Below are 12279 nucleotides of genomic sequence, written 5' to 3' on the forward strand. Positions count from 1 at the left end.
TATAAACGATCGGCCACCTGCAGGATCCTCACATGCGATAGCCTAGTAGCCGGGACAACTTCTTTATGTTTACAGACGTGACGTAATGACGCAGCAGCATGCTCGAATTTCCCGCGAAAACCTACCCGAACCACTCAAATTAGAAAACATTATTATAAGATAACCGTTGTGAATCGGGCTAAAGTAAGGCGATAGTTTTGAAAACTGGCTGGTTATGTACTTGCTCAAATATTGATTTCGGATAATTTTTAACCAAAAAAAGTTACGGACTGCAGCTTTAATATTTAAAAAAAATGGGCAGTCAAAATCATGGAAGAGGAATAATTGATAGAAAGGATCTTCAAGACTTTTGAATCCAAGAATGTTATTGGTGCACCTACTACATATTCTTGAATTTTGCTCAAGTTTACTTTTTAATATTTACCTAATTCATCTAAATTCATTATTTCATAACTTGTTTTCCAGCAAGGATATCATAAACATCTTAACAAGAAGATTAAATGAGAAGCAAAATCAAATAAGCCTTTTGACAGAAATCTAATCCAGTTTTGCGAGGTTTATGGTTCTAAAACATTTAATAACATAAATGAACTTAATAGCTTATTAATTAAGCTGTTTTATACAATGATACTTGTTTTTAGCATAAACCTGAAATTAAGTTGTATTTATATAAAATCAAGTTATGTAGTGTGTAGTTTCTCTCTATTTTAAAAGTAACTTCCATCTCACCCAGCATTATGCCCTGCTTTATATCATAATAATTCAAATCTTTCTCATATTTCTTTCCTCTTATTGTAACTCTTGACACTTGAATTGTAATTTCCACCATACCATTGCTTTCTTTCCTCTCCTGCTGTCTGTCTCTCTTTCTTTTTCATGAATTTCTTAATGTATGTGGTGAACTGCTGAGTATTCCTTCATCTCTCAGGGTTGGCAGCTCTAACAGAAGCCAGGCAGTGGCAGCTTCACAAAATTCGACACAGGATGAAACTCAGATTCACACGCTCGCTCAGAGTGTCCAAAGGAGAATAGGATTCTACCGGTCATCCAGTCATGGGGTTCACTCACAGGACGCATGCAAACACACACACACACACACACACACACACACACACTGCTCATATTTAGGTCAGGGTACTCGGTCCAGTTTGCTGGGGTGCGGTTCGATACTAAACATTACTGACATTAGTTAATGCGATGTTGGCTGGAAGTGTGTTGCATTTCATGGAAAGCTCAAAGGATTCAAAGTGTTTAGAGTTTTCCATCAGCGGGGTCATTAATCTAGTATTTTATTTTCCCTCTGGTAAAATCTCATCTGCTGGTGATTGCTTATGCTTCAGCATGAGATAATGTGTTTGTGGGCTTGCTCTCTCTCTCTCTCTCTATCTATCTGTCTGAGCAGGAGGACTGCTTGGAAAAGGTGATTAAGGACACGGAATGTCTTTTTAAGAACAGGGAGAAGGAATATCAGGAGACTATAGACGAGATAGAGGTGAGAAGTTTACATTAACCACCATTTTACTTTACATTCATGCTTTATTCATTCTGATGATTCTGATTGGTCAATTGCAATATTATGTTAAGCAAGATAATCTACAGTCAGCTGATCATTATCACAAAATAAACCCTTCTGAGGTTTCGGAAAAACACCCTGACAGGATTCGGCCGCATACATCGAGGCAGTCTTGTTTTAGAAAAGCAACCATTATATTGCAAAGTAAGAAAGAAATGACAAAACATTCAGTATAACAGTCAATTTTATTAACATTGAAAGAATTAAAGACGCAGCTACAGTAGTAAATCATATATTTTACAAGTAAATATTATTGTACTGCTCTTTTCTTTTCATTCTAACTGGCTGCTAAGTGCAAAGTGAATAAATGTACACATAAATGTAAATATAGAAGCCCAGTCTTATGCAGTCTGTTCCTCTGTAGTTGGAACTGGCCACAGCAAAGTCGGACATGAACCGTCATCTTCATGAGTACATGGAGATGTGCAGTATGAAGAGAGGACTGGATGTGCAGATGGAAACCTGCAGGAGACTCATCACTCAGACTGGAAACAAGTATGCAAATATCCACAAAGATTTATGGGCTTTTGACACTTTAACTTGGTTATTCTTAACCCTGCGTTATCTGGTTGCACACTGTTCATACCGTATCCTGATTTTGAGATTTCACACTGTACCTTTATAAACCACAGATTTTTCTCACCATACAGTAAATCCACTTCTCCTGTACCTGGAGGTGGTACAGATGCAAACGGAGAAACAGAGAGAGATAAAACCGAGGAAGGAGGAAGATAATGATGCCATCAGATCTGAAGGAGGTGTTTGCGAGAAGAAGAAAAAGTGCCCCTCATCTCTTCATGGCACCCATCATCAGCCCTTCTCATGTTTTTGCAGTCTGTCCAGTCACTGCCTCTAGTGGTGGTAAATGGAATTACATTGTGTGTGCTCAGTGCCCTAAAGTGAACATGTACTGGGACATTTCCCCCCTGTTGGTTGTGCAGAGCAGCTTGACTGTTTTCACACCTACATAAAAAGATGAGAGTCCTGATAACGTTGTTTGCGTTTATCTGATTTCACCGAGCCCATCCACCGGCTGGTATCGATCATGTTTTCCGATCTGATCCCCGAATGTCTGAGTCATCATATTTTCAGCACTGAATACAATCACTTTTGTTTTCGTATTTCTAGCAGAGAATCACTGACGATGTTTTTGCAAAGTTTCCATTTCCTAGAGACTCCGAGGGGACATTTGCTCACTTCTCGTTGTCGCATGTATCGTTACGTGCCGCTGTAAGCCGTGGGTCAGTAGGTGTGTTGTGCTTCCTGTCTGAGCTGTTGTAAATACTCGGCTGTTAATGCAAGTGAAGGGTGGAGGTAACTGTAGCCTGCACGTCCCCCATCTCTGTGCTCAAATTCACACGGAATATATGACATTTCATGCTACTGGTATTGTGCTGATGCCAGGCTGCTTCAGAATAATGAACTCTTTGACTTCCTCTATTGCGGGTGGAAAACATGAGTGATGGGTGAGGTCAGATGAGTGAGATTTGAGGATGTTATGGCTCAGAGTAGATGTCAGAGCGTTACGAATGTCAAACTTTAAGTTGTTTCCTTTTTACTTTTCCCCTAATTTTTCGTCTTTGAGATCAGTGATATTGAGTCTTTTTCTCTGCCGGTGGAGATACATTTCAGAAAATTACATTTCATGAAAATGCTGTATATGTAACGCTGCTGTAGATGTGAGACCTGCTTCAGTCCATAAAATATCTAGTATTTCAAAGGTCTTTCTATTTTGGATAGTAAAATCCTTCCAGTATAGTTCACCTTTGGCATTTTTCCGTTTCGCATCCTCTTAGCTAAGACCTTGCTGGTGCCTCTGATGGCTGAGGTTGATGCAAAGATCTGTCTGTTTGTCTGACCAGTTGTTTTCATTGGGAACAGTAATAGTGGTCTCCTTGATCCTTGGGAGTTTTTGAGAGCATCCTATCTTGTTACAGTAGATAGGTCCTTTAGAAAGTGAGATCCTGATAGGTTAAACTCACTAATTAATGTTCGTACTAAAGACCCCATGAAATATTTGACAAACTAAATTTTCCTTTCTATGCACTTTTAAAGGGGTCATATGATGCTATTTTAAAGATCATTATTTGGTGTATTTGGTGTAACAGAATATGTTGACATGCTTTAATGTTCAAAAAACACATTATTTTTCAAATACTGTACATTATTGTAGGTCCTCTATGCCCCGCCTCTCTCAAACACGTCGTTTTCAACAAAGCCCCCTCCTTTGACAAGCGCAGTCTGCTCTGATTGGCCAGCTGACCCAGTGCATTGTGATTGGCCGAACACCACAAGCACGTGTCGGAAATGTAACGCCCCTTACCATAATCGCGAGCTTCAGCTTTCAAAGTAAATATCCTAGACCGTTAATAATGTCGTTAGTTTTACCACCAGTTCAAGCCCGAAATGGCAACAGAGTCGCGTGACAGACACCGTGATGATGCAGTACACAATCCCCTTTAACAGCAGGACCTTATGGAAATTATTATGGCCTTTTCTGCCAGAGAGTTTAAAAAAAGATAATTGTGACTTTGTTTCTTGTAATCGCGAGTTAATATCTCAAAGTTGCAACTTTATTTCACATAATGGCAGGGTTATATCTCACAACTGCGACTTTGTTTCTCTTAATTACAACTTGATGTCTCACAGTTGTGACTTTATTTCACATAATTGCAGCCCTCTATATCTTACATTTGCAGCTTTATGTCTCACAACTGCAACTTTCTTTTTTCATAATTGTGAGTTTATATCTCACAATTGTGACTTTGTTTCTCACAATTGCCACTTTTTGGAATTGTGACTTAATATCTCACAATTACGACACTGTTTCGTTCAATTTTGACATATCTCACAGTTTGGACTTTGTTTCTTGTAATTGCGACTTTATGTTTAATGACATTGTTTCTTGGAATTTTGACTTCATATCTCACAATTACGACATTTTTTTTTCTTTCGATTTTGACATATCTCACAGTTTTTACTGTTTTTTTTATGTCATTTCAATTTTCTGTCTCACAATTACAACTTCATTTCTAGTCATTTTCTAGTGGCATATCATAATTTGACATTGTTTCTCATGATTTTGACTTTATCTCTGGCTTTGTTTTTCACAATTGTGATTTCATGTCTCATAATTACAACTTTGTTCCTCATAATTGCGACTTTATATTTTTTTGACGTTGTTTTTTGTAATTTTGACTTAATGTCTGACAATTGCGACTTTATTTCAAGTAATTGCAACTTTATATTTAAATACATTGTTTCTCATAATTGTGACTAAATCTTACAACTGCAACTTTGTTTTTCATATTTGTGAATTTCTTTATTTTTTACTCTGAGGTGGAAATGGGGAATATTTGGAGATTGATTTTTTGTATGCATCCTGCAAATTAAGATTTGTTGAACTATTGCTTAATATTGAGTGTGAGATCTCGATGGGTTTAATCTATTGGATTAGACCCACTGGAGATCTAACAACCCCATGAAATATTTCAATGGACACATTTTCTTTTCTATCCACCTAAAAGGGTGAGATCCCAATGGGTTAGATTCACTGGAGAATGATCTTCCAGTCATTTTCTTGAGCAATATATTATCCATATATAAGGCTTAAGTTCTCAAAAACCTCACATGATTTGTAATAATCAGCTCTTCTTTTGGCAGAGCACTCTCTAATTCTAATCAAACGCCCACAGTGATCACAATTGTGACTTTGTTTAATGACATTGTTTCTTGGAATTTTGACTTCTTAATATCTCACAATTACGTTACTGTTTCGTTCAATTTTGACATATCTCACAGTTTTTACTGTTTTTTTTATGTCATTTCAATTTTCTGTCTCACAATTACAACTTCATTTCTAGTCATTTTCTAGTGGCATATCATAATTTGACATTGTTTCTCATGATTTTGACTTTATCTCTGGCTTTGTTTTTCACAATTGTGATTTCATGTCTCATAATTACAACTTTGTTCCTCATAATTGCGACTTTATATTTTTTTGACGTTGTTTTTTGTAATTTTGACTTAATGTCTGACAATTGCGACTTTATTTCAAGTAATTGCAACTTTATATTTAAATACATTGTTTCTCATAATTGTGACTAAATCTTACAACTGCAACTTTGTTTTTCATATTTGTGAATTTCTTTATTTTTTACTCTGAGGTGGAAATGGGGAATATTTGGAGATTGATTTTTTGTATGCATCCTGCAAATTAAGATTTGTTGAACTATTGCTTAATATTGAGTGTGAGATCTCGATGGGTTTAATCTATTGGATTAGACCCACTGGAGATCTAACAACCCCATGAAATATTTCAATGGACACATTTTCTTTTCTATCCACCTAAAAGGGTGAGATCCCAATGGGTTAGATTCACTGGAGAATGATCTTCCAGTCATTTTCTTGAGCAATATATTATCCATATATAAGGCTTAAGTTCTCAAAAACCTCACATGATTTGTAATAATCAGCTCTTCTTTTGGCAGAGCACTCTCTAATTCTAATCAAACGCCCACAGTGACTAATACAGTAGTTCCAGAAGAAACGACTTCTTGTAGGCTTTGTTGGTCATTCATATCTGTCGTCAAATAGGTAGTCTGCGTGTAAACCACAGCTTGAATTCAAGAATAGAGACTCAAACTCTTTGACAGAGACATTTCGAGTGCCAAATGTGAAATAAAACATTCAGGAAAGATACTTCACACAGTGAAAATGAAAACCTCGTGCTTTTGAAAACATGGTGCTGTACGTCCAGCATGTAAATTTCCGCTGTAGAAAAACAAAGAGTGAAGACTTTAATAAACATATTACAGTACATATCACTTTCTATGCTGAGCCAGAACAGAATTTAATCATTTGAACTATGTTATGTACCATCCTCAGGTTGTTTTTCTTTTTCTTTTTTTCTTTTTTCTTTTCTATTTTTTGCATACTGACTGATGAACAACACTGTGTGTCTGCCTTAGGTTTTTCCCTCTTACCACTGTGAAGTTCTGACGGGGTTTTGCAGGTTTATTGTGATTTTATTTCTATCAACAAGTTATTTCATTTAAAAATGATGTTCTATGGGTACCAATTAAACAGTATGTAAAAAAAAAAAATCTTTGTTTGATTAAAAAAAGCCCAGCCCAGAAAAATAAAAGGATGAGCTTGATGATTAATTAAAATGTTACAATTTGATTTTGAGGACTAAATATTGTTTATCATATTTTTTGTGGCACTTCTGCTGCCAATAAGAAGCACTGTAAACAACTGAGCCATTGTTCATTCACAGAATTTTTTTATTATTATTTTTATTTTAGTTAATTTTTTTATATTGTTTCGCAGCACTGTGCTGAACTGTGTGTGTAAGACTATGTATGCATGTGTATATGTATGGAGTGAGCACTCCTGGTTTCTGCAATGAGTAACTGGTTATTTTCTACAGCAAGTTACTTATTGTTTGTTGCAATAATACCTTAAAACAAAAGTCTTTTACGAGAATTCTGTTAACAATTCAATAACCACAAATCCGGTCTTGTATGAAAAGGATCAGTCAGGAAAATGACTCATTGGAACTGACTGAATTTTCCTTAAAAGGCTTTTGGATATTTCAAATTTGCAGCGGCTACAAACAATGTGTAAATTCCATGCAATATCTTCACCAAAATAATAACAGAATTTGAAAAAAGAAAAAAGAAAAAGTGCTTACAAAGAATGGCAATAACTGTATGAATGCAACGATACTGTAACCTAGAAGAGACAAAGGGAGAGTTGTGTACACTCCAATGCTGGCTATGCAAGCAAGTCCTGAACCTTAACAAGAGAATTACAACATTTGAAATGATTTCATTCATAGCATCTCCGTGTCATTCTGTAACATCTCACAGGAATGAATCTTGTTTCTACTGTGGAATTGTAGGGATGTTTCTGTTTTAGGGACCTCCAAGGGTTCTCTTTAAATTTGCACATGTGCCACTGGTTGTGGATATCAGATGCTGTCCAGTGAATGTTTTGCTCCAAGGACCCACCCGAGTGTCTAAGGGGAGGAAAAGGCCCCCGACTGCAGCAATGGCACATGCGTATTTTGATTTAAAGAGTAACAGGACTATATGTACTGTATATATAAATATGTATGTATGTAACCCAAAGCAGAACAGGAATTGCTCGCTTCACTGCAAGTGTACAGAAAGACTGGAGCTTTAAAAAGATTTCAGAATAAAGGTTACTGCTGAACACACACATTGCAAGGAGTGGAGTTTTTGTGTCATGATGTGTGTTTTTTTCTTTTTCATTCTATAGGTCATTTTTTCCTCTAAGTATCTGTTGTTCTGTCAGACTGTTACGCACTCGTTTGCTTAATAAGGTAACACTGGAAAAAAGGGCCAAAGACATGGCATAAATTGAAAAGACATTTTAGATCAAAGCCACAGACATTTTTTGTGAGTTGACCTTTTGGCTTGATCTGCTTCATGACGGTGGTTTTAGGTCTGGGAACGTACCACTAAAAAGGTGATTGTTGGATATAAAACTATTCATTTTTTTGTCCATCAAACGCCTTTTTAGTGTATACATGTTTGCATGGAGCTGCACACAAAAGTGTGCAGCTCCATGCAGACATGTTTGCAAGCATATGAATGTGTTCATATGTGTATATTTTTATGAGGCATCCCAAAACTACTCCATTTAGAAATGCACTCACATTCTGAATGTATTTTGCATTAATCAAACCAGTAATAATGAAACGGTGACAGCACAGTGAAGCTATTGCCTCTCTCTCTCTCTCTCTCTCTCTCTCCACAACAGTAAGCAGGTGAAGGGCAGTGTGAGAAAGAGAGGGAGGGGAATGACAGGAAGACACAGCAGGTGAGGAAACAATGAGATGAAATGATCAGAACAGAAAACAGACTGGCAGAAGACACAGAAAAAGAGTTTGAAAGCATTTGATGACATTTTGGATTTCAACTAATTGTGAGGTACCGACTATTTTCACTTATATTGCAGTTATTGTTTGGTTCTTTTTTTTTTTCTCCACTTGCTTCATTTTTCAGAAATGTTGGTCTTTCTTCTAAGATTTTGACTAGACTTTAAAATGACTTAAAATAAAATAATCAAAACGAGCCAGTCACATGCTTATTTGCTATTGCATCAGATCCACAAATCTACTTCCCCAGTTTGTTTTTTTTTGGCAAACTCAGCTGTCGAATAATGCAATATATTATTTTATTAGTCATGAACATGTGAACATCGAAGTGAAACTTTAATCTGTGCTAAATCACACTTCTTTATTCAAAAGTTTGATTGTGTTTGTTCATATGTTCTCCAGTGACTGATGGAGGGTGTGTGATATGTTGTCTGTGTGGATCACTTCGTGTCTGATAAAGTTGTATCGTTTACAGATGCTTGTGACAGTGATATCTGTAGCCATGGTGATGCTGACAGGTCACCTGATATATGGGCTCCCCATGGTAAATTATGTTATAATATGTACGGTATATATTGTTAACAAGACGCTTTGATGTGAAGGCTTGTAGTATGCTGCATGCTCTGTGTTCACATTAATCAGTTGATCTGAATTGTGAACCAAATTAGCGCAGAACCGTACTTCAGTGTGCATTTAAAAGACACTGTGTCACTCTGTTGGATGCATCCAAAACAAATGATCTTGTGTGTTATCGTTTGTTTTGAGCAGGACGGAAAAATGAGAAATTCCAGAGCCCTTTCAGAAGAGCTGTGTGATGCAGGTGAGAAAGCATTTCGGGGCGATATTTCTCAAAGTCTCTTGTATCTAGCATCACTTTCTCTGAATTCTTTCCCTGTTTTTGCGGAGTGCGTGAGCGTACCTTTCTGTCGCAACACTTCCCAGTATTACATATGTGGTCTGAGCAAGAAATCGCCCGGGACATCAATGGTTTATTAGGTTTTTCTTCATCGTTCTTTCTTCTTCCTTTCCCTCTCTTTCTTTCTCTCTCGTGATGGGAAATGGTATGTTCTGACACAGAAGCATAAACCACTTCCTTCATTAGAATGCCACTGCCTGTTTGAGCTACTTTGTAACGTCCTGTTTTTGATGCTATTTCTCATCTCTCCCCTTAAGAGACCTCAGTCAGCAAGTCTGAGTCTGTGCATAAAAGTGTGTGTGCACGTACGTGAGTGTGTCTGTGTGCGAGCACCCACATCCGCCTTTAAAAATTCAGTTTGTGCCCTTTGAGCTGAACGTCTTTGCACAGTCAAATACAAATTTAGTTATTACACCTTTAAATATGTTACGATAGTCATTTTAGTATCTATGCTGTGCAATAGGTTAATTACATTTTTTCGAAGATACTTAAGGGACAAAAAAAAAAAGATTCTCTCACAAAACTTTTGCACTCCCCTGAGAAACTTTTGCGTTCACTTGCAAAACTTTTGTTATGGAAATTATTTGAGGTGGGAGGGAAAAGTAAGCTATTTCCTGTGAATGCACAAGACAGATTTATTAGCCACTAAATTATTCTAGGTAAATAACTAGAAGAATAATGATGTGCAGTAAACTGTAAAACTATTTGCATTACAACTTTGTGTGCTTATGATTATGATAATAAAATATATAAGGGTCCAAGCACAATAGAGGTAGAATGAGAAGCTAAATTTCAAGGCAGCAAGCATCACACCAACTGCAGTAATTAGTAAATAAAGACATTTGTAGATGATATTAAGCAAAATGGTTGAAAACTCTAGAATCACTTATCTAATGTAACATAATTGCTTATTATGTTTGATTAATAGGTGGCGTTCACACCAAATTGATGTGGTGTAGCTATGAGGTGACAATGACACAAAGTTTGATGTCAATATGTCAAAGCTGCAGACATACCTCAGATGCATGCCATCAAATTCATTGATGTGGTATATGAAAACCGTTCTATCAACACGAAACCCATAACTTTGTGCCAGCATAGTCTGAAGATGAACGGTCTAGGATAAGTAGGTTTTCAAATAAAATCAAAATGGCAGACAGAAAGTTACAACTGGTGTATAGGCCTTTTGCCTATACCAAGTTTGTAACATTTGTAAAATATAGCATTTTCGTCAAATTCATTTTCTTGTTATTCGAGAACGGTTTGACTAATCAACTTTGCATAACCTTTTGTTGGCATGGTCTGAAAATGGTTACATTTTCATGAACATTTGAGCAACAGTCTAGGAGTAGTTGGATTTTGGAAAATTCAAAATGGCGGAAAAATGTTCACGATGGAAAAACGTGTGCAACTTTGGACAGAAAGCTAGAAGCATTGATTAATGTCCAGATTGTTCTCTATCAGTGTGTCAAATTTAATAACTTTCCCTATGGGCTGCTAAGCATAACAGACTGCTTTTTTTTTTTGCTTTTTGCTTTTTTTACACAGCTAACATAACTAGCGGCTGAGACCCAAAGCTTTGTACATGCATGTTAAAAATGGCTGCACCTACATTTACGTTAAAAATAAAGTGCATATGTAAGAAAAGCACATCTCACCAAACCACACTAACATGTGGCAGTAATTCACACAAATGGTCTCAAGTTTTTCAAATTCCAGGTATACAGTGCATGATTTTAGGCCCAATTTTCTTTCTTTTTTTTTCTGGAGATTGGCCCAAAATCTGAGGCAAATCGGTGCTTGTTCATAGTGTGAATTATCAAAAACGCGATCTGAGATAAGTAGGGCTGGGTATCGTTCAAAATTTTTCAATATCGATACCGATACCGATACCTTGACTTCGATACCGGTTCCTGAACGATACTTTTTTCGATACCAATTTTATGAAATCAATTTTAACAAGATTACATTATCTAAAAAAAAAACTTTGGTTTTATTTTTCAGCTTGTTGATGTTTATACAGACTCAAAGACTCATCTCCTGAGCCACTGCACAAAGGAACAAAATTTAACCAACACAATAAATCAGTGCAAAATAGTTTTAATAAAGCTCAAATAGTCTTCAGTTTACACATCTGTTAGGCTACATTTACACTAGTTAGTGTTCGTTTTAAAACGCATAGCTCAGACAGAATCATGATTTCTATTAATTTTCCACTGATTTACTGATGAGCATTAGCAGCTTCCAGCTCTCTTCCATGTGTTCTCTCTTCCATGATCGCTGCTCTGACTCAGAGGTAATAACATATTTAATTTCAGCAACATTACATGGCCAAAACACACATTAGATGGCAGGTCCGGATTTACCTATCTTCGTGACGTAGAAAAAACAAATTTTTGGTCCCCCTTCCCTATTAATATAATAGACCTAATATTACCACCCAAGCAAACAAAAATATTTCTTAATCAGTGGAAACCGATACAGTGTTTTCTATCGGAATAAGCGCTTGCGTTCAGTCAATAAAAATCGAATAGTTCTTAATTTGTTTGAGAACTGAGAAAGACCATACCATATAGTCCTGGCCACATAACCACCTCCGGGAGTGCATTATTTCTCTAATAATTTTAACGGCCTGGAGTCACAACCACACGTCAAGACATTGTTCAGATAATTTGTTTCAAGACATTTGACATGTTTCCGTCCTGAAATCTCGTGTGGGTTGAACTAATTTTTTTAAGCACCTCATCCCAAACCTTCCGTTGCAAATTCCAAAACGTCATTTTAGAGCTGATAACAGAGGCTTGAGCCATTGATATGCAGGCTAACGCAGTTATTAATGCAGTCTAATGCGGTTATTAGAGAGAGAGAGAGAGAGAGAGAGAG

At 36.6% G+C, this 12279-nt stretch overlaps 2 protein-coding genes across 2 annotated transcripts in view; both read left to right on the forward strand.

Moving 5' to 3' along the window:
* Nucleotides 1–3449, forward strand: part of iffo1b (intermediate filament family orphan 1b) — a 17716-nt gene extending 14267 nt beyond the window's left edge. Inside the window, exons 7-9 of the mRNA XM_016558489.1 lie at nt 1403–1492; nt 1938–2068; nt 2224–3449. Coding sequence (XP_016413975.1) covers nt 1403–1492; nt 1938–2068; nt 2224–2308 — 306 coding nt within the window. The 3' untranslated portion in view covers nt 2309–3449. The remainder of the gene's footprint in view (nt 1–1402; nt 1493–1937; nt 2069–2223) is intronic.
* Nucleotides 3450–8403: 4954 nt separating this feature from the next.
* The window catches only part of LOC107744684 (uncharacterized), a 12461-nt gene continuing 8585 nt past the window's right edge, over nt 8404–12279 (forward strand). Inside the window, exons 1-3 of the mRNA XM_016558490.1 lie at nt 8404–8532; nt 8956–9024; nt 9249–9300. Coding sequence (XP_016413976.1) covers nt 8503–8532; nt 8956–9024; nt 9249–9300 — 151 coding nt within the window. The 5' untranslated portion in view covers nt 8404–8502. The remainder of the gene's footprint in view (nt 8533–8955; nt 9025–9248; nt 9301–12279) is intronic.

The sequence above is a fragment of the Sinocyclocheilus rhinocerous genome, unplaced genomic scaffold, assembly GCF_001515625.1.
Source record: "Sinocyclocheilus rhinocerous isolate Xijiao unplaced genomic scaffold, SAMN03320098_v1.1 scaffold498, whole genome shotgun sequence".
NCBI classification, from domain to species: Eukaryota; Metazoa; Chordata; class Actinopteri; order Cypriniformes; family Cyprinidae; genus Sinocyclocheilus; species Sinocyclocheilus rhinocerous.